General features: G+C 39.4%; 1 protein-coding gene across 1 annotated transcript in view; it reads right to left on the reverse strand.

Annotated features, from left to right (window-relative positions):
- Positions 1-14,370: 14,370 nt before the first annotated feature.
- Positions 14,371-27,342, reverse strand: part of Eya4 (EYA transcriptional coactivator and phosphatase 4) — a 51,487-nt gene continuing 38,515 nt past the window's right edge. Inside the window, exons 9-14 of the mRNA XM_041653890.1 lie at positions 25,608-25,666; positions 25,340-25,500; positions 23,463-23,577; positions 21,165-21,286; positions 19,129-19,229; positions 14,371-15,849 (exon numbers count right to left, since the gene is read on the reverse strand). Coding sequence (XP_041509824.1) covers positions 15,769-15,849; positions 19,129-19,229; positions 21,165-21,286; positions 23,463-23,577; positions 25,340-25,500; positions 25,608-25,666 — 639 coding nt within the window. The 3' untranslated portion in view covers positions 14,371-15,768. The remainder of the gene's footprint in view (positions 15,850-19,128; positions 19,230-21,164; positions 21,287-23,462; positions 23,578-25,339; positions 25,501-25,607; positions 25,667-27,342) is intronic.

Consider the following 27,342-nt stretch of genomic DNA (forward strand, 5'->3'; position numbering starts at 1 on the left):
AACTTTATTGTTTATATTATTCTTGGTTCTAGCCAGTAGCACTCAGAGGAAAAACATACCATGTTTGGTCTTCGCTTATTTCCAACTGACGTAGAAAACTTCAAATAGTGTACACAAAGTACTAGATTCTATCCTTCACTGATGAACAGGTTGTGAAGCACAGAGAGAACCCAATGTGTGGTAATCATGTAGGCATGTCTGGTGTCAAGCAAACATAACATACAAAACTTCAGTTCCACATTTTACCTCTCCAGTGGGCTCATGGGGGAATGTTCTAAAGAAGAAACATCTGGTTATCATTGAAGACTTCCCTGATCCTGCCCAAAGGGGTTAGAATCTAAGAATTGTACCATAAGTGTGAAGAGAAGGCAGAATATTCCACAGAGAATATTTGTAAGACCGGAAAGGAAAGGGAGAAAGAAGGGGGGAAGCTAAAATCAAGCTTTGCACCTGAGGAAACTGGATGGATGTTTACATGAACAATATGGAAGGAAAGAGAAGGGCCAGTTGGGGACTTCCCATAAAAAGGTGAACTTCAGAGCTGTTAAGTGTATAACGTATCAATAAAGATGAACTCACAAAATGCAGATAGATATTATATAGGGCTTACATGTATCTTTCAGAAAGAATGTGTCACGAGTAAAAGAGTCAACATAATGGATTTGCACACGGAAATTAAAATTCCATCTCACAACTTCATGTACATCTCTAGAACAGAAGAAATTGGTCCATACTCTGTCTGAACACAGAGCCAAATTGCCTGTTTAAGAATGGGAGAACAATGGTTGAGGAGGGCACAGAGCACACAAGAGAAAATAAGAAGGGCTTGAGAAGTTTGGGGCTGGCTACGTGAATAACCCAAGAAAGGATGTGATCGGAGTGCCTTGTGTGACATTCCCAAATAATTAGTAAGCACATTATGTTGGCGGGGGAGGAAGAGGGAGGGAAACTCCACCCAACACTGACTTTGCAAATGCTAAGGTTTTTCTGATTGGTTGGCTTTCAGAGTTGTACTCTCTGCAGCGAACTGTCAACACATTGACTGGGGGATTTTCAAATCAGCTTAGCACTTGTTTGTTTCCATGGCTCCTGAATGGAAACGTATTGGTCAAGCTGGATTAAAACAAGCTTCTGATCATTACTTGTTGGCAAAGCTATAAACTCCTACACTTTCCCTGAGAGCCCAGGGACAATTTCTCTTCTTTATTTTCAATAACCATGAGATCAGTGCAGTAGTGGCTCATTAGGTTACTTCATCACTCCCCGCTAGGAAAATGATAAGAGAGGAGCTATTGTCCTGTTTTCAGCTTCTCAATTTTCTTTTCTTCTTCTATTTTTTATTTTTGCTTGTTGTTATTTTGAGATGGGGTTTCTCTATATGGCTCTGGCTGTCCCGGAAGTCACTATGTAGACCTGGCTGGTCTCAAACTCATAGAGATCTGATGTAGGTGTGTCTTCTATCTATCTGTTGCTTTCATTGGTTAATTAATGAAGAAAATTGCTTGGCCTGATAGGGCAGAATTTAGATAGGTGGAGTAGACCAAACAGAATGCTGGGAAGAAGGGAAATGAGCAGACGCTATAGCTCTTCTCTCTAAGATGGATGTAGGTTAAGATCCTTCCCGGTTAACTATCACCTTGTGGTAAACCTTCCCAGTAAACCACCACCTACACAGATTATTAGAAATGGGTTAATCAAGATGTGAGAATTAGCCAGTAAGAGGGTAGAGCTAATGGGCCAAGCAGTGTTTAAAAGAATACAATTTGTGTGTTGTTATTTTGGGTATAAAGCTAGCCATGTGGGAGCTGGGCGGGAATGCAGCCCTCCACTCCTTCTACAGAGATCTGCCTGCTTCTGTCTCCCAAGTGCTAGGAGTAAAGACGAGTGCCACAAAGCCCACCAACTTCTCAATTTTCTTAATTTCAGTAGAAGAATAAGCAAACTCTTCTGAAATTGCCAAATGCGTTGTATTTGTGCGATCTTATCAAGCCGTGAGCCATGAGTTGGCAATGACCTAAAACATCTTTCTATTCTGCCAACTTTGCTGGTGTTTCATTCCCTGTCCCCTCGGGAAGATTTCAACTTCAGTTCTGCGGGATCCCTTATTTAGTAGATGGGTCACATGTCTTGGTTATGGGGATTTTATTTGTTAATGACTTGCTGTGCCTGGCACTCTGCTCAGAAACCTTACGTTCTCTGATGCTGTTGGTAGGGTACATAGTTTCTCATGTCTGGAGCTGGGTGTGCTTCAGCTATGATGCTTGTCCCCAAAAATGGGCAGAAGGCTTACTAGGACACACATATGTCTAAGCATACACGCCTTCTCCATGGGCTAAGAGAAAGCTTGCATTTGGGGAGGATTTTTTACTTTGTTTATGTATGTTCTGTGTAAATGGTTGCTATTTTTGTTTCTAACATGGCTCAAAAGGAATTCTAACTCAAACATATTGGAAGCAACATTCAGTTTCAGATACTTATATTATGACTTTTTTTTTTTAAACCTGCACACAACTACAGCATCTTGCTTTTTTTTTTCTACACTCCTGGTAGTATCTACTCCAAGCCATCTAAATCCCCAAGGGCTACTTCCTTGGTTACTTGGTCCTGATGGCTGGCAGAGTGTGTGGCATAAAATATTCACTATGTGTTTACTGAATAGATAAACCCCTTTGATGATGAATGCCAAAGTATTTAGAAACCAAAGCAATATTATTATGCTTTTTTTTTTCAAATTCCAATCACTCAGAATCCCCCAAACAGCAAGAAACATAGGCAACCATTATTTCTAACCCACCAGCTTTATTTTTTAAAGGTTTCTGTCAAAGCAAGTGGAGAAAAGGTTTTTAGTTTTTTTCATCTAATCAGCTCTTCATAAACCTGGGGCGACAGTTTACTTTGTTCTTGCACCAAGTGTCTCCTCTACCTGCTGAGGTTTGACTTTCTATTCTAGGATCTCCCTGTGATGTTTTTCCAATCTCAGCCCATGAAAACCACCTTTCTGGGGGTGAATTCCCATGTGGACAGCTGTGCCATAAACTCTATGTATGCACCCACTCACTGTGAACATCATCCTTCTCCCTGTAAAGCAGACCCACTTTGCTGATCTTCTGCCATTCTCCATGTCTGCTCATCATACCTCCTGATGGATGTAGATCCACTGTCTGTTTATCTCTGTGTCTTTGTAAATGGGAATAAATAATTGTCTTATAAATTTGGGAACCTTTTACCATTCTTGTTTCATTCAGCACACTGGGAATCAAACATCATTTTGGTTACTGCTGCTTTAGCAGTTATGGCAAAAGGCATTTTGTTTGTTTGCTTCTTATGGAGGCTACGCTGCCCTAGGTCTTATTTGGGCCGGGTATCTGAATAGTAATCTGGAGCCTCCCAACCTAGTTGTTCTTACCTCAGTGACTCTGGAAACTCCAACAGATACTTGATGCTTTAAGTTGTTGCATTTTCGGACCATTTGTTACCAAGTGCTAGATAACTAATACAGCTGTAGATAAGTCTTTTTCTAGAAGGTTCTTCAGGAAATTGTCTAGATCTCTAAAAGGACATTATGCATCCCTCTTCAGGTGATGGTGGTTGATGAGCTGGCCTTCAGTGGCCCGGATTTGCCACTAGCATATCAAATATGGAGCTGGAGAGAGGGACAACTCTCCTTTACCATTGAAGAATTGGGGAACAAAGATCGCCAAAGTCCTTGACCTCCTGCAAGGCTTTGATGAGCGGTTATTTGTGGCTGATTCTAAGTCATAACTGCATGACATCCCAACATGTAGTTTGCACAGAATTTATTAAACAGCTCTCAATGATGAATAGAGTGAGAACCAGTGGGCAAAGGGTTTGGTCATAACAGTACATAAATTTTATGTTCATTTGGTATGAAAACACCTGATTTCCTTCAGCATGTCACAGAATTAGGCAGGGAAAGGCTGTCGGGTCTAGATTTTCATGAAGACATTGTTTTGAATAGAAATGTCCCTTTGTGCTAGTGGCCTCCAATGTTACAGATCATGTTGTTTTGATTTGTGTTTATTACATTTTGGTTTGTTTTAATTAAAAAGAAAATGAGAGCAAAGGCGACTGAAAAGCTTTGCTAAGATGAGGTTGATTATGCTGAAGACATTTCGCTTATTTTTTTCCTCCAAGAAGCAGAGGTGGTCTCAGGATACAATGTTTTATGGTTAGATTTGGCAAATAGCTTGTTTGGTAGTTGATAGACATGGTTAAAGTGTTTACCAGGCAATGCTGATATAGCATATTGAAAACAAAAACACTAGCAGTGTACTCATTAATTATGTACAATCTGGCCGTTACTTAAAGAACAGAATTTCAGGGTAGAAAGACAACTTATTCCAAGACAAAGTATTTAAGAAATAATTTCATGTAGTAATAAGGGTGGCGGGGCTGTGTCCCCAGCACTTCGGCTGCCCACATGGCTAGCTTATGCTCCGAAATAACAACACACAAACTGTATTCATTTAAACACTGCTTGGCCCTTTAGCTCTAGCCCTTACAGGCTAATTCTCACATCCCGATCAACCCATCTCTAATAATCTGTGAGCACCAGTTTTACTGGGAAAGATTCAGCATGTCTAACCTGGCAGCTTGCTTCATCGCGAGTGCGTCTGCCCGGGAGTGGGGCATGGCGTCTCTGTCAGGCGTCTGCTCCCGAGAGGAGAGCTGTGGAGTCTGAGCTCACTTCCTCTTCCTCCCAGCGTTCTGTTCTGTTTACTCCTCCCACCTATCTTCTAACCAATAAAATTGGCCAAGGCAGTTCCTTTATTAGCCAATGACCTTCCTCTATCAATTTCAAGCTTAAATTTTTGCCTTGTAGGAAGATAGACAAATTATCTTAATAATAGCCTCATTGCTGTTAAGTTCAAGGTGTATTGCTTAATTTGTGTGTGTTTCCTATGACAACGGAGATGTCAATTTTTGCAATAGAAAAGTGTGCTTTCATAGCTAGTTATAAGCTATTTAAAAATTAATTCCAGTTGATCTGAAGACATGGTAATTGATTTCTCAGTGTGTGTTTACCTAACTTTTCTCAGGTAACCCATGTAACTTTATTTTAGTCTATTTTGTATTAGTATAACAAAATACCCTAGACTGAGAACTTCATTTGAAAACAAAGAGGTTTATTTAGCTCAAAGTTTTGGAGTTCTAAGAACTGGCATTGGTTTCTTATAAGTCCCACAGTTAAGAATCAATTGTGTGTGTGTGTGTGTGTGTGTGTGTGTGTGTGTGTGTGTGTGTATGTAGGGGGGAGAGAGAGAGAAAGAGAGAGAGATAGAGATAGAGAGAGAGAGAGAGAGAGAGAGAGAGAGAGAGAACATGACAAGAGAGGATAAGGAGGATGAGTTGAGAAAGACAAACTCGCTTTATAAAAACTCACTCTCAAAGTAACCAGTTTTGTCCCCAGAGCCCTAACTCACTCCTATGACAAGAAGGAATTCTTTTCCTGGTGTGTCACACACAACACCCTCCCAGGAAACTCTTCTTAAAATTACAACCAACCATCTCCTTTTGCTTTTACAGTGTGGGTTTAGAGTTCTGCACATGGAATTCTGAGAGGAAACCAAGGTATTTATAACAAACTTTTAGCTGCCATGTGGGTTCTAGTTCTATGGACTGTTGGAGACTTCACATTCCTTTAGTGGTACCCTTTCCTCCAGCACTCTGCTTGCCTGTGAGTAGGACTGTGACTACTGAGGGCTATAGGTAAACTTGCCTTCAATGAAATAAAAGTGAGAGTGTGCTCGTAGGACCTGACAGCTACTTATCTTGGTAAACTCTCAACTGCATTGCACAGAGGAATAGATAATGTGGTCCTGCCGTAAGAGGAGGTATGGAGATGGAGAACCGAGATGTTAATGTTTACAAGAACTAGAAAATATTTCAGGGTGACATAAAATGATGTGCCCTTGGAGGTCAGAAGAGTACATTGATCCACTGGAACTGGAGTTATGAACCACCTTTGTGGGTGCTAGAGACCTTATTTGGATCCTTTGGAAGAGCAGCAAGTGCTCTTAACCCTGAGCAATCTGTCCAGGCCCTCAGTGGGTAGATTTAGCTTTGCATGAGCAGTATTGTCATGGCAACAATACAGATGAAGGTACTTCAGCGTCATGGGTGTTATACTTAATGGTTAAGATAGTAAAACAATATATATTGAAAAAGTAGAAGTGATTTTTGTCTTTATCTTGACAAAACTAAAACAGATGTGCACATCACAGAATTTCAGCAAAGATGAAATCAGCCTTTTTTTCTTCCCTGAAAACATCTCTGCACAATCTGTAGGGATGTGTGTGTGCTTTCCAATTCAAATACTCCAGGAAGACCCAATGATTCCTGAATGCCTCTATGCTCAGAGCCATTATAGCTTCTTACTCTAGCCAGAAAGTTCAGTCTAGGCCACCCAGGATGCACTGGTTGTGCTAAGAACTGCTGTGATGTGTGATGCAGAAAGAAAAGGTGGTGTGAAAAGAAGGAATCTGGAAAATGTGTTCTAACCTCAGTGCAAATCAGTGCCAAAGCTTCAATGAGATGGTTATCTCCCGAGTCTTCATGTAGGGCTGGGGTCATTGCAATCCCCAGCCAAGACTTCATCACCACTGCCAAAGCAAGCTTTCTACTGCACTGGCAGCACAAGTGTCATCTGGAAGATAGTTCTGTCTATGGGATGAGAAGAGTTCAGTCAACTCTGCAGCTTGACTGTCACCTGCTGTTGACTGTACTTTTCTGCAGATCACAACTGCACAAGTTCCAAACAACTCAACTGCAGTAAATGGCCAAACAGATGCATGACGAGGAGCCTATTGCTGCAGTCCAGACAATGTGCATCTGACTAGCCTATAGTCTCTGTCTGGGCTATCCTCAAATCAAACGACTGTAGGAGGCCACTTAAAGTAAACAGAGAAAAGAAAAACCTAGAAAACATTGTTGGAGGAGGGGGCTTGTTGGTGCCTGGATGCCTGGCTAGCTTAGACTCAAAATAATCACACAGAAACTGTATTATTTAAATCACTGCTTGGCCCATTAGCTCTAGCTTCTTATTGGATAACTCTTAGATATTAATTTAACCCATCTCCATTAATCTGTGTATTGCCATGTGGCAGTGGCTTACCAGCAAAGTTTTGGCATGTCTTACTCTGGCAGTAGCTCCATGGCATTTCTCTGCCTTTTTCCCCCCCAGCATTCAACCTAGCTTTCCCTACCTACCTAAGTTCTGCCTTGCTAGAAGTCCAAAGCAGTTTCTTTATTCATTAATGGTAATCACAGCTCACAGAGGGGGACTCCCACATCAAAACATCAGTTCTTAAGGAAGGGAAATGAAATCAGGTAATATTTGGTAAGCTCCTGAATCACTGTTAGCCTCTTTCTCTGCTATCTTCTCCCATCTTCCTCTCTTTAGAATATTCATTCTACATGTAGTTTCAAGCTTGTGGCTCAGTCAAAGCCTGGCCACATCCTACATTCCCCTATTTAGAGCATTGCTACAGTGCTATCAGGTCTCTAACTAGTGGATACCATTGGCATCAGTCAAGTAAGCAAGAATAGCAACAAAGGTTCCAAGGAGAGACAAGTCAACATCTGTGTCTCATCTCAGCAGAGGCAAGAAAAACTCTTTTTATCTTCCCTTCAAACCACCTATTTTTACATGTGACAAGAAAGAAGAATGGGCTTGTTGAGGCAAGAAAGGGAACCAGCTGGAGTTGGGTAAGGTGCCCTTAGGAAAGCAGTAGGGAGGGGAATAAACAAGGACAAATATAAAATGTAATGACATACAGGATGCTGCTGCTGTGGTGAAACACATTATTTGTATACGCACCTATGAAGAATAAACTAAATTCTTGAGTCAAGTATAGCAATGATATACACAGTCAAGTTAGGTCCAGTTTCTTTTAGAAAAAAATGGATTCTCATTTGCCGTTGGCAAAGTTCTCAGTCACATAAAAAAAATCATTCTACCATTTTCCCACAGTACTGTCTCTGGTGTCTCCCATCAGACTCCTTAACTGTTCCCATGACTGATGGAGAAGTAATTTAATGACCTAAATCTGGAGATTTTACAGGTGTGTGTTTGGACTTCATTTTACTTTCTGTTCACGTACCGGAGATTACTGCGCACTCTCATGAAATGATTTATTCCGTCATAACTTTATTTTAATGCTCACCATATTTTTGAATACATTAGTCTGTCTAAGTGACTACGTCATCTGTCATTCTGTTGTGGAACTTTTTACTAATGTTTTATTTCTTTGCCAAATAAAGTAGTGTCATATTTGTTTCCAGGCAGACATAAGATGGCAAAGCCTTAGATGTGTATTTCCCTGAAGGAAAAGTTCACAGAGCATCTGCATTCCTTCGGGCTATAAATCCGGCCATACTACCCACTACTCTATCTTTTTGGAAGCTGGAGTCTAGCAGAGGATACAAAAACATAATGTTAAATCAATGGGAGACCCCAAACAATGTACCGTGATGACCGTCCTACACACACACACACACACACACACACACACACACACACACACACCCATTGCTGGCATCATTCCTAGTTCCTAGACTTTCTATCATGAAGACCCAAGTTTATACGAATAACAGATGTATTTTTATTTATTTTTTGTGTGTTGGTGTTTTTATGCTTATGCCATGGCAAGACTGTGGCGGTCAGGGGGCAACTTGTGACAGTCATTTTTTTCCCTACCAAGTGGGTCCTGAGGATTGAACTCAGGATGTCAGATTTGGCCACAGCCTTTACTCTCCGAGCCATGATTTTTCAAATAATTGATGTGATTTCATGAAATTATTTCAGATTTTACTTACTCTGTTCAGAGTGATTTAGCCATGATCTGGCAAAGCATTTAACAAACAATCAGGAAATTGTTGCAGATTCAACTCAATGAACAATACTGCTTTGCAATGCATTGGTTTCCTCCACACCGACACTCCAGCCAGACATCTCCAGACATCTCCAGCCAGAGGTGAGCAGTCAGCCCTAATAAAAACCACAACCAGAATCTCATTTTCTTTTGTGTTTCTGATCAGTTGGAAGCTATATTGCCATCTACCAAATTGCTCAGGCAGAAACCCAGAGGTCAGGGTGTCTATGCCTGAGGACAGGAGGAGAAGCAACTACTGCTGCTGACATCTTAATTTCCTTGAATTCATTTCCTTCTTTTCTCATTTGTGGCCATCATCTTATTCAGGAATCAATAATCTTTGACATTCTGTGCTATCCTCTTAGGTCCCACAATCTTTATGGTGTGACCAGAAAAACTGTTGTGAAATTCGAGTCTGGACACATATACCCCTGGATCTCTCTCTTAATACCTTCTCATCCATGGTAAAATAAGCTCTGTAATGGAAATCCTCCCCCTCTAGCTTTTATTATCATCCCCCCCCCCATTCAGTGTAATCCCACCTGTAAGAGGGATTCTTTCTACTTCTCTAATATAACCACCCTCTTCTTTCTTTCCTTGTTGTCCAATTGTCCTGTTATCAAATTGCTGTAAATGTATTTATGTTTATACCTGTTGATCTGTGCTGCTCTCAACCAACCATGCTCAGAGATGTTTCTTGTCCCTTGGACAACAGCTAACGCAACACCTCATAACTGGTCCAAGGGTTGCGAATAAGCGACTGCGAATGTCCAGCCATAAATCTGACATCGATATCCCACCCACCACTGCTCAAGGAATGTTATGGAAGAGGGCGTGGAAAGAGCCAGAAGATGTGGGGTAGCTTCCGGATGTGGGGTGACCAGTGTTATCACCAACTCACAGGAGTAAAAGACTCACATAAGATCAAGCTAGTCAAATTTCCACTCCAGGTGGGAGAGGAGTTCCTGAGACCCCACCTCTGACTGGCAGGCTGTTGCCAGTTGATAGCTGCTGGGAGAGGGAGAGTCAGTTTTCTTCAGGATTGTGGACTCTGCATGGTTGCCAGGCTCCAGTAGATGCTCCCATAGCCACGCACATATGGGCAGGACTAATGGTACTTAGTGTATTTTACACACACACAGACACACAGACATACAGACACACACACACATGCATGCATGCATGCACACATGCACAAGAGAAGAGGACAAGAAGTTGGCAGGGGGCACATTGCAGCCATTCTGGGGTAGTTGGAGTATGGGAGGGAGAGGTGAATACAATCAAAATAGATTTTATACAGATAAAAAGCTTTTGTTAAACTTGTTTTATTGCCAGGATTCAGAATCATGAGCCATGGAACTTGTAGAGAAGTGTGTTTTATGCAGGATTTTGTTTCTCAAAGTATGCTCATCCAGCCAAGCACAGTGATTTGAAAGTTACCATTTTAAAGTTAATACATTTTTAAGTTAATGCAGTGCCTTCCTCCAATAATCCCAGTACTTAGGAGGCTGAGACTGGAGGATTGCCACAAATTTTAGGCCAACTTGAAACACAAAGTGAGTTGTAGGCTAATCTGAGTGACAGGGTCTCCCTCTGTCACAAACAAGTGAACACATACCCTCAACCAAAAACAGAAGAAGAAAACTAAGGAAGCAACTTATGAACCATTAGAAGATTGTTCTTAATCCAGCTGGTCATTATCAGTTCATACTTTTCAAATGTATTATTGAAACATATTATTGCTTATATCTATTGTTGTTATTTTCATATATCATTACATTACCAAGCACCCCCAAATGCTGTAAACCTTTACATTGGTCTCATCCAACCTACCTGCATGTATTCTTTTCCCCGCTTCAGATCTTGTGTCACTGGAAGTCATGCTTATTTTAGAGGCTGATTGTACATGTTGTCCTGTGATTTAGCCACCCACTCCACAAACACGTCTTAAATTCCTACTATGTGCCATATATCATAGGCCTACTATGTGCCATAGTTTCCACTGTGTTCCAGCAATTTTCACAGACGTTTACTTTGCAGAAATGAGTAAAACAAAGAAAAATCCATCACTTTGCAGAGCACACCTTGTAAAGGTCAAGCGACACCATATTAAAGGTGAATAAATTACATATTGCACTAAATAAAGCAAAGATTAATATTATCTAATACAAAAAAGTGGAGACCTATTTAAATTTAGAGATTAGAACCTTGTTAGTTCCAAGACAGTATTGGGGAAAGGGCTGGAAGAGTATTAGGGCATAAGCAGTGAATGTCTGGGTGAAGAACTGAAAAGAAAAAATGCTGGAGACGAGTCTCCGAAGCTGGTAGCCAGTGTGTGGCAAGATTAAAGATATTCAGCAGGAAAAAATAGCTAGAGGAGGGTAGAGCACGAAGATGAACTACTTACATCACTGCACCATTCATGTAGGCTTCATAAGCCCTTACGTACAGTAGTGCTTATGTTGAACGCGGTGGGGAGGCAGTCGCTGAACACTTCCTGAAGCAGAGGAGCTTATTCTGATTTAAAGGATTGTCCTGGCTGCTGGAATGACAGGTACTGAAGGGCTGTGAGGCCCAAGCAGGGTACTCAACCGAAAGGCAATCATGATGCAACTGGGAAATGCTGGTGGTTATGACCTGGGTGGTGATGGTGGAGAGGTGTGACGTGGCTGGGGTAGAAACACAGGCTCTGATTTGGATACGCTCATTTGAGCTCTTATGCCCAAGCAGGTAGACGAAATAGGCAAAGGAGACATACTTGTTTGGAGCCGGGGGAAGGAAAATTTAACATTTCTCCAAAAAAAAAAAATCACCTTTCAGTGATAATTAGATGTGAGGGAACAGAAAGAGACACATCTGGTCAATTAATTTTAAGCATACCTATTGTATTCTGTAGGCCTTAATGGTCTTTGGTACAGCATACGGTTTCCTAGAGTATGCTCACACACAATTTCCTCTAAATTTTGTTAATTTGAGGCTTAAAAAAAAAAACAAGTTGTAAATGGGTAAAAAGTGGTTCTGAAATTTGTCTTTGATCTTCGTGTAAACAATGCCCTTGTGAAGAAATTAATATCACACATGTGATAACAAGCTGCTAAATTCATTTCATGAAAACACTCTCTGTTCTCTTGGAAGATACTGATAACAAAGAGCCATAGGTTATAACAGTTACAGCCATGATCATCTAAATCTTTAAATATTCTATTATGGACTGGCAAGATGGCAAAGCAAGCCAACGGATGACCTGACGATCTGAGTTCAAACTCACATCGTGAAGCAGGCTCCCACACATTGTCATCTGACCTCTACATGTGTATGCGGGAAATGGTACGTGCACCCCCACACACATTCAGACATACCAAAAATAAACATATAATAAATGTATACAAATTCGAATAGACAATACCATATTGTTAAAAACACTTGTGGTTGTATGGTGATTGTAGCTGAAGGACTGACGATTCCTATGCACAACTCATGTCTTCACAAACCAGCCGCTTTCACATGTTCAGTAGCAACATTTACTGTATTATAATTCATTTTGCCTTCAATGAAAACTCTTCAGCATAGGCATAAAAAACAAACACCACATTCTGAGACTGAAATATGAATTCCATCTGACTTAGAAGCATGGAATACATGAGCATTAAAACTCTACAAAAAGGAATATGAAGAAAATGAAAACAGTTGCAAAGGTATTTATTGAGAAATAGTAAAGATGTACATATTTTTACAAGCTTTTAATATTAATTTACATTTTTTAAATTACGTAGGCCCCAATAATCTATAACTTTACTAATACATAACAGAAACCCTTGACTTCGACTGTGAGATCCCTACAACACCACCATAATTGGGAGTCAAAAATGCAACTTTGGCTCATGATGCTTACGTTTGTGTTGAAAAGAAAATGCCATATTCACAAACAAGTAGGCTTCATTAAAACTTCACAGTAGGGCATGCTGTTGAAGCTATTTTGATCTTAGCTCACCAGACAGTTAGTACTTATTTTTGTGCACAGACCATACAATCTTAAAACCTTATTTTTTTTAACTTCTGAATTGGGTTAACACATTTCTTTGAGTTTTATCATTTTAGATGTTTGCTATAATATTATAGTCAGGCCACCTATTTTATTACTCAAGTGATAGGGTCTTGATATTTTTAAGGTGCAATATAAGGCAGTTCTTGTTTTTCTAATATCATATCACATTTGAATATGTAATAGCCCAAACCCACCTGAGTTGGAGAATGGTTTTCAAACTCATTTACAGCAAGGCACAGTATTCTACACAAAAACAGAATGTAGGAACTGCCCGTGGGGCTGCTTTCTTTATTGTTGGTTGTCTGAGGTTACATTTTTCTTGTTTTTTTGTTTTTCAAGAAAGAAAGAGGATTTTCCTGTCCTAAGGTGGGAAGGAAAGAGTTGCAGTCTGAGCTTGCTCAAAGTCACATAACCAGGCTGGGCCCATGGCTTTCTGGCTACCACCATTGCTGGTGTTACATTGGCTGTCTCCTCTGGACAGATACTCTGGGGGGCTGGGGAGGAAGAAGTATGCCAGCAGCCAGCCCTTGGAGTCCTTGGAAAAAGGGGAGTCTGTCTGGCCCTCAATTGGAGCAGTGTTAGAAGCCTTGTTCATCAGATTCTAAAAAGAATTAAAACTTTTGATGCAGGGCCACAAGTCTAGCCATGAGAGAAACTGGCTTTTGCCAAACTAACTTCATTTTATCATAGTAATAAATATTTAATGTTTAAATTCACAAATGAGTACTGGTAATAAAAAAATAGTCTTTAACCTTTTAACCATTTTCAAGCTGAAGACCCGCAGAAGTGTGAAATTTACTGTTAGTATTATTAGGATTAAATTATTCCCATCATAATTAGCCACTATAGCATTATGGGAAAAGGTAGCCAAAGCCACATTTAATCTATGAGGATCGTATAAGGATTCCCTATCTTCTGCAGAATTATTTCATTATCTTTCTACTCCACACAGGGCCTCATCATTCTCTAAAGAAAGACAGCTCTCCCTCCAGAGTACTCATTGCTATGTTTGAGCAAAGCATTTGTCTTGTTGAGTTGCAGAAGTCTCAGGCAATGAGCTGTCATGAACTAGCCTCAGACGAGGGGCACTAACAGCTGGACTCTAGGGTCTATCTGACGCCGTTCAGAGCGCAGAGCTTCAGGTGTTTACACCATTAGCATATTTTACTTCTTGAAGTCATGAATTTCCACAAGGCCAACCGTGTCATAGCCAATGAGAGAATCTGTATCATGTCACCAACACAGGCTACACACCAGCAAAACAAAAAGACATGCAGACACAATGATGGCAGGCTCTCCCGGCAATGAATGCAGGCCTTGTTCAGCAACCATACTAAGAGGAAACCAATGTATTCCTGTCTGTAAATGGGAAGACCCTGGACTAATGTGTTCCAAGGAGAGCTAATCCCCTTTACTGTTGATATCTGGTGATGTTGTCAAGACCTAGCTTGTCTGATAATGAATTTATGATGATATTCTATAAAATTTTCATAGACTCAGTGTTTTTTCCCTTGGGAGCTATCTGATAGACCTGCCTTCTATCACTGAGGGTATACTCGCTTTTGAGTGACATGAAAGACAAACGTATTCTGTCATGTCCACTCAATGTGCATGTTAAGCTATAGCCATAGCATATTATAAAAATGACTTGAAGGATATTTGCTAATGGTTTGCACCATAATATCTTTCTCTAAGCAATTTACACATGTCCAGAATCTTAAATTGAAATTGGGTAAATTAGCATGAATATGGCTCTTAGTTTTCTTCCAGAAAACTGTAAGAAAGGATAGTTGCGACATCAACATATATTTCACTTTAGAAATAAAGAACTCACTGTTTCCCAAACCTTTTGCTTATTGATGCTAAGATAGTTGACTCTTACCTATTACTGGAAATATTCAGAAGCCAAATAAGATGCAAGCCTTCTTGTATTATTACGATTGGTTTCTCATTCTAACAAATCCTCAGTTTGTTGATGATTCAGTATTAAAATGCCAGTCTGAATTTTAAATTTGGTCATGCCAAGGATTATTACCAAGCTTTTTGTTTATTTGGGTTTTTTTTTTTTGCTTTCTGTTTGTTTGTTTATTTTGTCTTTCATTATCTACAGAGACTTTAACCAAAGTTACATTGTAACACACAAACGCTGTCTTGTCTTTAAGGCACAATGCATCAGTATGAACATTCTCTTTGCCAAACTTAAAAAAAGAGACAATATTATATTCCCATTTCCCTGGCCCTCTTCCCGCCCCGACAAAAAAAGAACAATTGCATCCACTTTCAGAGTCAGCTGCTAATAAAGTCACAGTAAATTATTTCCATCAATAATTTACACAAATTACAGGTCTAGATAGGACTGTCAGTATACAGTCTGAGTGCATTCAGATTCAGATTTTCTGGGCTAGGTAGGCTAAAAGTCAGATTCAAACCTCAGGGGTGAGAAGAACTCTCATTTTGAGGAATGTTTTCGACCACCTTGTCAGAGGCAGAACAGGTGCTGTGGTCTGGAGGGCTCGAGTTCTTTACTAAAGCTGTTAATTCCAGTTAGGACTCATTTGGTGGCTGTCAGCAACCTCCACAGATTTTTTTTTAAACCATGAAAGTATTGTAAAGATAATAAGACCATAGAGTTTCCTTTCTGCAGCACTAAAGTTTAATTCCATTCAGCAACCTGAATTCTTCACTCTGGAGTTCTCATTCCAAGCATGATTTCCTCCTTTAAGACCATTTAGATGTGGAGAAGAAGCCAGCGGCATTGGATCACACATAAAAATTCAGTGTACTTGAAATATAAAAAAAAAACAATGGATCCCCAGCTAGAGAATACAGTTACAAATACTCTAACTCCAGTGCTTGATGTAGAGCCAAGAGGTCCGAGTGGCTTGATATCCTCCAAAAGGGCATGTTGTGCTGTGTGGTCAAGACAAGGGGAGAGGAGAGAGGGAGGGGGCAGGAACGAAGAATGGAGACAAATCACAACCATCATCCCATGGAGACAGACAGCAGCACACATCAGGGTGTGGTGTTTACCCGAATTCAAAGGAGGGAGTTTAATAGAGGGAGAGCCACAGGTGAAGGTCTGCTAGCTAGCACCAATGCGGAATTTTCTAAGAAATTGAGAAATAGATCTGAACTGTATTTTAATGTATAACAGTCAACACCGTGTTTCCTACATGGTTTAATCTCTACGCTGTAAATCAGAATTACCAAGGTCAACACTGGGGAAAGCAAGATGACATAAAACTCTTGCATGGATGAGTGATAAACTCTCTATCAGCATATTACTTTTAAAAGTTGATTTCTTGGTTAGAAATAAGAGAAAATTAGACTATGATCTTGCTAAACTCAGAGGCCTTTGGTAATGTGAGGGGGATAAAAGAGTGAATTTCTAACTGTGCAACAATTTGGAGCAAAACTAAATAAACATTGGAGTTGATAATATTCAACTTGTCCAGGGTAATTAATAATTTAAGCCAGTATATGGCTTGATTTATCACACCAGTACAAGACAGAGAGGGAGCGGACTTAAACTTCCGGTTTTCATGGGGACATACCATCCCCATGTGGATAGACAACTCTTAGATGGCGCACTAGTTTGTGGCCTCCAGAGATGTGTTAGTATGCACCACAGATGTAATTAACATTCAGGATTTACAGAGGAGACTGATTAGAAGTAATATCTGAGGAGACCTCATTGGGAATAATAATAAGGAAAAAATATACTGTAGTAAATGACAAACAACAGCATTATTTGTTATTTTGAACTTGAAACATCTTCTAGGACATATGTGAGGGGAATGTAGTCAATATGCAGTAGAAATATATATATATATACATATATATGTATATATATATATATAAGTATCTTATTTTAACATGAAAGTTTATTATAATCACTACTACTATGTAATTCTTTGCTGCTCAGTATGGTAACCACTACCAACATGTGGTTATGAATGCTTGAAATATGTTTAATCCAATTTAAAATACATTATGAATTTTAAAACCAGACTAAGGCTGACACAGGAATCTAGACATCATGTCAATAATTCCTATATAGACTAGGTGTAGCTATATAATATTTGGAACAGATTAGGTCAATTAAAGATACTATTAAAGCTGGCTCTACTTGTTCCTTTGGCTTTTAGAAAAATTAAAATTTACATATACATCTCATGTGCATCTTGAGATGGGAGTGCAGTTATTGTTATTGGTAAGATTTGACCTTTTTTCCTCTTTGATTTCACAAACACATGTTTTAGTTCAATTAGAGTAAAGAATTTGAGAAGGGTAACATTTTCCATTTCAGCTCAGATCTATTTGTAATAATAAAACAGTACTCAGTATATCTGCACATGCGATTACTTCTACGTTAAAAAAAAAAGCATGCATTCTGAACACTAGGGCAACCAGCCACCTGTGTTTCCAAATAGATTCACAGCCTTCACCCATCACCCAAACTACACCCACTTCAACAACCATTTGAAAACAGCATTCTATCCAAAGTTTGGATCCATTTGGAGTCAAGCTATATGCCCCTGCCGCTGAGAAGCAGAAGGCATCTTCATACTCTACCATCCCCAGTGTGGATAACTAGCATGGACTTGATAAATCTTGATTCTGAAAGGCACACATTGTTTACTGGCTCGTGAACTTTCCTAGTTCTGAGCAAGAGATCAATAAATTTCACAGAGGTTAAAGACTACTTGTATTTGTCTAAGGGTCTGTTGTTTGTTATGTGTGATTTTAGTGCCAACATGAAAAATTTAAACAACGAACTCCCATACAATGGACATTCATAAAGTCCAGAAAAGATGACAGCTGTGTGCGCCTTAAACACCTCAAGTAGCAGGCAGCGGGGCAGGTTGGGTTGTTTGAGGCTGCAGGGCTGACCTTATACAGAATGTCCTTGGGACCAGTGTGCTGTCTTGAGTCATAGCCACTGCTAATTAACACTCAGGAAGTCCCATGTCACCAGCTCTTGTAACAGAATGGGAAAGCATGGGGACTCTAGGGGACAGCTGCCCAGGATGCCTGAAACCTTTTAAGTAGAACCCTTTCCCTTTCTTCAGTTTGCTGGGTTTGAGTTGACTGGATACATCAATCATTTATCTTTCTGTTATGCTCATAAGCTCTTCTATATTACAGTTTATGAGGTTATTAAGCTTATTAGAACAAGCAGTTCTAATTATTCTATAGAAAATAGAAATTGAGTCTATGCTGTGATATGTGCATTTGGAGGTTTTATTAGAAAGTGATTTAGATAGTCCATATATGAGAAGTATAACATTATCTTTATAAGCTAAAATGCCATTTATTGGTTTTGTTTTGTTTCAAATTTTGTGGCCCTCCAGGGAAGGAAGTAGAGGGCACGGGTTTGTGTTGTTTAGTGTGGAGAACAAACTTTATATCATTCCTCTTCTCATGCTGAACCAACCACTTAGTGATTTAACTACTACCCCAATTCCTCATCAGAAATATGCATCAGATAAAAAAGGCTTATTTAAATCAGTAGGGCGTATGAGATCTGAATAGGCTCAAAGCCAGCTGCTTGGTACTTAACTACCAGTGATTCACTGAAATACGTGAGAAACTTCTAGATGGAAGGGACATTGCCAGTTTGACTCTAAAACAAGTTGGCACAAAAAGTATGAACAATGCACCAATTCCAACCCTGCTGACTAAGGCCTCTTAAGTTCCCTTTCAGCTATCAAGTCTGTCTTCAGTATTCATTATCAAGGAACCGATCTGTCTCCAGGCAGTCACAAGGAACATGAGGCATTTGAGAGCCATGGGCCACCCTCGCTAGCTGTGTCATGAGTTTGTTAAATTTCTTCATCTGGTACATTTAATGAGTTTTTAAAAAATCGGTCTCTATGTGCACTCCTGTGTGTGTGTCTGTGTGTGTGTTAAATGCATGCTCTAAGTTTATGACTATGTTTCTTATATAGTTAGATACATGTGAATAAATATCAATAAATTATCCTGAATGTCCTAGCAAATTCCAGGCATAAAATGCTAGACTCCAAATGGTTTATTGGCAGGTCAACATTGGCTCTCATGCTCTTATTGATTTGCATTTGTAAATGTCAATCACTTGTCAAGCTGCCATTGGGCCAAACTACGGGAACGCAAACAAAAGAGGCTTGCACTAGAAGTACCACACCAACATTGGTTGAGACGGGTTACCTTTTTCGCTGCCTGCTCTTCTTCTACACCATCCCCAATTACAACATATACTACTTTTCTGCCAAACCTTTGCATTATTCGTTCAAAGCAACTTTCTTTTCCTGGAAGATAAACAAGATAAAGTTCAGAGCGAAATTACCTGCTTAGCTGCGTGCTCTTCATCTCGGCCGTCTCCAATCACAACATAAGTTATGTTAGTGCCAAATCTGGACACTATACGCTCAAAACAGCTTTCCTTGCCTGAAAAACAATGCATTGCTTATTCTTCCAGCCATGGCACTCACTAACCTAGAGATTCAGAAAGTGTTCAATGAATGCCTCTTGAACAATGTGTGAGTGAGCTTATGACCTTATGATCCCTGCATTTAGAAAGCAACAAACACATTGCAGTAATATTGCTTTTTATCTAGGAGAGATCATTAAAGAAACGCTTTTGTTAGTCTAAGAAAGACAGTAGGCTTGACAATTTGACCCTGATAAAATGTTAGTGTGTTTTCAACTCCACTGAAAGAGCAGTGAAGCACCTTTTATGGGCAAATAAAAGTTCTACAGCATTTGTTTAATTCTAAGAACCAGTTTTATCTGATTTATCTTTTGGATAGGCAAGTCAGTTGGAGAAAAATGAAGTCTTATCTCTAAGGAAAGAGGGAATACTAACAGATTTACCTTGATAAATGACCCCTTTAAACAAGTATGTGAGCACACATATAGTCAGATTAATTACATCAAGTGTGCTGTCCAACTGACCACAGCTGTGATTGCAGCAGATTCGCTGACTGCACCCTGAGGTATGACTGTGGGGACCTTGCTCATGTCTTATCTTTACAACATTGGCATTTTTTCCCCAATCCCATTCCAAGAATGTTCTTGCAGCCATCACTACTTTTGACTTTTTTCTTCCTTATCTGCTAGTTCAGGATGCTGAAACAAAAATTACTAGTGACGAAAGAAAAACAATGATTACTGTCTTGGGTTCAATGGAACACATTTGGTCAATGGGAAGAATATTAACCTTTAAATAAAAGAAATAGGTATTTAGATAAAAAATTATTTGTTCTGTCAAAAAGAAAAATCACATTCTATCTATCAATCCTACAAATATAATGTATGCCTCTTCACAGAGCATAGTATGGGATTGGAGTCTAGGGTCTGATTTGGAACATGCATGACAATGTGACATATACTTTAAGAAAGTCTGGCCCTCCCTAACTGTTCCCCCACATAGCTGCAATCTTCACAAGACTTAGAGCTAGCTATGATGGTGGGAGGTTTAGGATTTTGAAATTGTCAAAGTGCCAGCAGGTAATTTTGTTGCTTTTGGGGGCACATGGCATAACCTAGTTATTTTCCCAGGCGTTTCCTCCACAGACAATGGGATATATATCCTGCCTTCTTTTAACTCTATCAAAATGGCAGAACTTGACGAAGTTTTATTTTGAATGATAATTGGAAGTCAGACTCTGCAAACCATATTTGAAGATGAAGATGGCTCCATAGATGTATTTTACCTAGGAAACAGATTGTAGTTATTTGAGTCCTTCTGTGTACTGGCAAGAAATGTATATTTCAGGTACACAAGTAAAAAATGTATATTTTGGTTTATGAAAAATTTTCACTTGTTCCTGAAATTATTTTTTGATTGCTGGTAGAATTAATCTGAGGCTTCCCAATGATGCCAAAATAGTATTTTTATTTTTAACCTTAGACCAAGACATAATTCCATTTTATAGTAATTGAACAATTAAGTAGTATGGTTATCACATGTATTACTCAGCTGGTATAGTTAGAATACTGTATAAAATGGACAGAATGAGTTAGGATTACCTAAATACCAAGTTCAGCATTTTACACCTAAGAGCTCTCGTCAAATATACACATGCATCATGAATTATATGTGATTTTGTTATTCGAGGTGCTCCCAAATTTTCTGGATGTGTTAATGGAAAACTGATTAAGAGAGAATCATGCAGAAATATAAATACAGTTGTGGAACACTCCAAGCACAGATGTGGCTACATTTCAAATAGTTCCCTTACCTATTTTCGTTGCACTGTAAATGTTCTCAATGGGAAAAGCACCTCCTAGGCTGTAGAGCAGGATCTTCGCCAGGGCCGGGATCAGCTGCGTCGTCGTTACCAAGACGTTTACACAGTTACTCCTACCAGGGAGGAAATGCACGGATTTGCTTTCTAGTGGCAAATAACTTCTAGCAGTAAGATTGAAAATTGCCCCCGTTGTTTGTAAATGCTTGAGGAGACCACCTCTTTCAGTCTTTAACCACCGGTGCTATCAGCCAACAGACTCTCCCTGGAGTTAAGGACAATTCCCATAACCCAAGACCATTTTCTGACATTTAATGGCTCCATTGTGTTTGTCAGAGCCAGATTCTATTCAAAGTCCTTTAACTCTACAGTGATGAGGAGAAAGAGAAGTAAGTCACAGGCTTTGGAAGTTTGGAGAAGCAGTTTGACCGGAAGCTTCAGCATTTACTAAATAAAATGTGATATTAGCAGCTGCTTCATCTTTCAAAATTATTAACACTCTATGACAGAACATTTGTAAAGGACAAATATAAAAATGGAAATGAGAGGTATAAATATTAATTACATATTCAGAGATAGTTTCCATCTTCATTTGCAAATTTGCTTTCCCAGTAGGAATTATATATTATCCAAACAATTTCTTTTGTCTGTTATCCTCATATTATCTACAAGCAAACTCTTTTGCCAGTTGGTACAACATAATTTTTCAAAATAATGTTTAGATGAGTTTTGGTTTCTCATGGTTGTATATAATGCTGTCTCAAGGCTGTTTTTGGTTTTGTTTTCCTAAACCTGGAGTTACTTCTTTAGTGAATACCCACAGAACAAGGAAGATAGATGGTAACTTAAGAACTCTGACACATAATCCATCAAATAATTTGCTTTCCCTACATTTTTGGATCTTGTGTAAATTTTAAATATGTGTTAGTGCTAAACTCTATGGACAATTTAGCAAGCTTTGTAGTCTCTAAGCAGTCTGGTTGTTGGCTTGTTCTGTTTTTTTTTTTTTACGTCTTTTCTTTCTATTCATTTAATCATTTCCTAAGGTCACACAATTTTGAGGTGGCTTTAAGTTCTTTTATAAAAAATACATAAATGAGCTGTTGGTTCAGTTCTTGGAGAAATGCCCATGACGGTCCACAGTTTCAAAGTCCCGGAGTCCTTGACCTCTGGTTGATTAGTCACAGTTTCAGACATGATACCGAAAGTTCCATGTCCAAGCTTTCGCCGTCAGACAATTCTTGCATAGAATTCATTTCCCTACCTGAGATTCTTACACATTTACTACGTACCCTCACCTTTCTAGACACAGAGTAAAACCTAACTCATTTTAGGCCCAACATTTCAAACAGTTGCAATGGACAAATTTGTTCCCCACTTGACTCTTTGGGCTGAATTCTTGGCAGTTTTCTCCTTTGTGTTGTTTCTACGGATCAAATTCCAGGCACTAACACACTGGACGCTGGAGACTTCATGTCTGTCAGAATTTCCATTAGAATTGTGACACCAAGAACTGAAGAGAATGTTCGTGTCTGCCCAAATCAACACAGGAAGCTAACGCAAGCCCCCATCACAAGAACTTTCTGTTGTTGGTGATGTTTCTGATCTTGCTACCAGAAAGGAATCACATGCCAGATTTGACACATAAATTTACTTTCATGTCCTAAACATATCAGACTCTTCTTTCACTCTTGCAAACTTTTTAAGTATCTGATATCTGTCCGGACAGCACCTCTTTTTATGCCTGGTACACACACACATGGGTTCACCTAAGCCAGAAATAACACTATACAATACGAAAAAATAATAATTTCACCACCAGCACTTTTTCCAAATGTATCCTGCTGAATTATTGTTCATAGAACAAAGCTGAAAAACAACTTGAAGTTGGTGTAATTTTGTTATCTATATCAAGTTGGTAGAAACACTGTGAAGACTTGCGGTGGTCAGCAGCTTCCCTATGCTTTCCTGGTACACTTATATGGTGCATACCACCTGTCAGACCTAAGCCACGCGTCTTTTAACAAATCTTCTTTTAATTCTGTCATTGTCCTTTGGATGATTTGAATCCTTTGATGATCACAGCACTGCTTCCTCCTCATGACATGTTATATAACTTTCCTGTGGGATTATCAGTGGTTATGATCACACACACACACACATACACACACACATTGAAAAAAAATCATTGGATGTGGTGAATTGCTAAGAATTGAAACAGTTTTGCTATGTTATGTTGTTAGACTCAGATCTTCCATATAATTGAAGTAGAGGGGCAACAATCCCACTTACCTAGTACTAATAATTGATAAAGACTTAAGTGCATTCGTTAGCCAGGAATCTGTTAGGCCTTCGATCTCTGCCCTTAATTGCAGCCATGCATCCCTCTTGGCAGGGCCAAGGAGTCCTGAAACACCAAAATACAAAGTGCAGTCAGGAGTGAACACTGTCTCTGTGATACAGAATTTGACATCTCTTCTGTTTACAAGAAACAGTTTTGATTTTGGTTGTGTTGTAAGGAAAGAGGTGCAGGCTTCTTCTACTAACATAGATTCATCCTTTTGGAGTCGACTATTCTCAATTCATTCAATGAATTCTTATTAGACCAAACACTTGGCTAGTCATGTGGAGATATGACACACACAAAAAAAAGACCCCAATATTTTCCCTCTTGCGGATCCCGGAATTCAACACAATAGCTGGAAGGCTCAGCTACTTCTAGGCCTGAGTCTCCTGATGAGGCTGGAATGTGTTGGATCTGGAGGAGCAATGGGGTCCCTCCAGTCCAGGAACACAAATGTGGCACTTAAAAGTATTGCCTCTTCATAATTACAGTTCCATGTTGGAAAAGTATTGTCAGGATCAGTATGCAGCTGCTACGGTACTTCTTAAACTTGTGCCTGAGCTTACTGATATTTTGTGTTTTAAAAGAAATCGATAGCTCTGTTTAAAATCCCTAGGAGTACTATCCCAGCAAAAGCAGCAATGGTGGGAAGAAGTTGGCATGTTAAATTTTAGTTCCCAGAGATGTTGGGATATTCATCAGTGGTGACAAGCATGCAAGAGGCTCCAGCACTGTACGAAAGGAAAAGAGGAAGGAGGGAGGAAGGAAAAAGGGAAGACAGGCAGGAAGGAGAGGAAGAAAAAAAAAGAACAAGACAAGAAAAAAGAGAAAAGCAAAGCAGCCCTGCTTTCATGATAAAATGAAATCACATGAACATCCATTCAAAAGGAAGGTTTCTCACTCAAATTGTATTTCAGCTAATGGGAGCAAATACACACCACATACAATAGGCACTATTTAAAATTAAAACATTTACCTTCCAGAAAGTCTCATTTTTCTAAATTCCAGTAAAAAAAATGCTACTATCTGCCAGAAAATAAACTCTCACATCATTGATTTAAGTACCCAAGCCACAAGACTATATATTAACAGCCTTCTCAATTTTAAAATAATTTTAACAATACTATGCTGTAAGATGAGGGAAAGACACACAGATACTAAATGTTTCAGACCTCTCAAAGGGCTGTTTAGCTTTTTTTTTTTAAAAAAAAAGGTAAATGTATTATTTACAATTGATTTTACTTTACAAAAGTGTCTTGTACAAAGCATTAGAATGAGTTGGGAAACATAACTAGGAGCAGGGCTCAGTTATCTGTTTGGAAACAAAAGTCTTCCCTGTATACAATTTCTGTTGACTCAAATGTTCACATAGTTGTGGTTCTGTCTTGCTCTTTACATCTATTGAGTAGTATTCACTAAGCATTTAATGTGATTTAATGGTAGAAAATATTGGGAAACAAGCACACAACCCCATCTTCACGTTGTTACTAACTCTTTCAGTAGTTATGGCTCTCAGCTTTTCACCACCCCTTCTTTGTCTTATTTTCATTGATAATTTCAGAGTACTGCCGATGAAGCAGAATAAATATCCTGCTGGAAATCTTGATAGAAAACGGGTTTTTCACAGAATAGCCAAGTCCTTTTACAGAGGTGCATTCAATTTTCTCCTAGTAATTCAAAGAAAGCAAAAATTCAGGCTTGGCACTTTTCAAGGCGAGCCTTTAGCTGATTGGTTCTCCAATGGGTCAATCTCCATCAGGAAACTACAAACCAAATTCTACCGAGAGCCAGGATGCCAACACTGGATGGACTCGGCCGCACGTACCTCCGACATTGTTCTTGTATGTGTTATATAATTCCTTTACTCTTCTGTAGCGAAAAGCCAACTTCCTCATCCAGTCCACTCCTCCTCTCACACCTGTTGGCAAACAAAGGTTCGCACTACTTGCAGCTGCATGGAAGCCATCAGTTGCAAAACTGTAGGTACTGCAGCACCCGAAATGCATCGAAAAGAAACAGAAGAAATAATTACGTGTGCAAAACTCCGCGGCTGAATTTCTGTAGCAAATGGAAGATTGAAAGGCGTGGCTTACCTTAAGTCCTGACCGTTGTCATCTGAGGAAACATCATCTATGTGAACTTGATCACACTCCTGGGAAAAAGGAGAGAGCAGACAGACATCACCAAACACATCTACCACCAGAAAGGTTTCCCACCATTCCATGGCATCACACTATGGCCACGAGATGGCAGCATGGGCCCATCCATCCCTTCCTCCAAGGCTTGTTTTCTCATGTGGGTTAATAGCCCCACTTCCTTTCTCAGATCTAAATCCAGAAGGGTCACATCAAACGGTCTGAAAACTTGGAGTGCTTTGAAAAATAAGTTTATTCTTAACGTCATTGAGAAGAAGAACTCTTGAATCTTTGAGATCAGTGTCCCCGCTAACCTGAAAATACACAATGTGCCATAGGTCTGAGCATATCAAGTAGTCACTATTATTTATTATTTGCTTGGTGGCAAAAAAGGGGTCTTGACCTCAGAACATGGTGTCCTGTGAGCTTTCCAAGACTTCCTGCTTTTTGCTAGAGTGTTTTTTTTTTTTTAAACTTAAAGTCATGCTTTTCTGATACAGAACAAAGGTGGTAGCCAGAGGAGCTGACATTCTCTTTTCATCAAGCTTTGAAAGCATTTTTAAATTTTCATGAATACAAGTAAAAACAGTTAAGATTTACATACCAAATGAGCTCCAAACCCCAAGGAAAATAAACTTGGTAAGGATGCTCATTTTGGATCTGATTTCAAGTCAGCGTTTCGAAAAGCAAATCGTGGCTTCCACATAAGAACTGGCCTCTTCGGGGCTCTAAAAATCCTGTTCTGTGTTTAAATAATTTCAAAGTTCCCGTAAAATCGTATATGATTTAAGGTGAAATTGGCTGGCTTGATTTTAAACCTAGCCCTCAGAGGAATAGGTCCATGGTTAATAGTTGCAAATGATTACAATTCACAATAAATCAATGAGGTGTGTGTGTGTGTGTGTGTGTGTGTGTGTGTGTGCATGTATGAGTTTTGCAGGGATTGAGGTTAGACTCTTGTAGAACCTTGCATATGTTATGCAAGTGTTTTACTACTGAGTTACAATCCCAGCTTTTGAGCCTCTTGTATATCCTTTAGATTATTAATATACCCACTGATTTTGATGCTACACTTAGTGCTTATCATTCAAAAATCAATTTAAAATGATCAAATTTGAAAGTGTGCCATATTAAGAAAGACTCTCCACTTTGAATTTATTATAGACGTGGAAGTGTCTATAGCCAAACACTGAATGCCTAGCCGTCAGCCTTTCAAAGAATATATTTATCCCATTTAAGTTGACTCGGATTTCTTTGCACTTACAGAACTAAAGGGTGAGGGGATGGTTCAGCCACAGGTAAAGAGCATGCTGTTGAGCCTGATGACCTGAGTTTGACCCTAGGAGCCCGCAAAGTGAAAGGAGAGAACCAACTCCTGTGAGTCCTTCTCTGACTTCCACATGCGTATGATGCAGATAGTTTCCATCCCCAAGAAAATAAAATAAATGTGAACTAAGCAAACAACAAAACACAAAACTAGGTGGCAAGCTCAGTCAGTAAAATTTTTGGATATAACTTCAAAATGTAGTTTGGATGGAGAGATGCCTAAGCATTTAAAAGCATTCGCTGCTTTCCCAGAAGACCCAGTTTTAGGTCCCAGCACTCCCATGACAACTGACAATACCCTCTTCTGCTGCATACACATGCGACCCATACATGCATGCAGGCGAAATACCTATAAACATAAAATGAA

The sequence above is a fragment of the Microtus oregoni genome, unplaced genomic scaffold (assembly GCF_018167655.1).
Source record: "Microtus oregoni isolate MIOR12 unplaced genomic scaffold, Mior012 000006F_ref0000085, whole genome shotgun sequence".
In the NCBI taxonomy this organism is placed as follows: Eukaryota; Metazoa; Chordata; class Mammalia; order Rodentia; family Cricetidae; genus Microtus; species Microtus oregoni.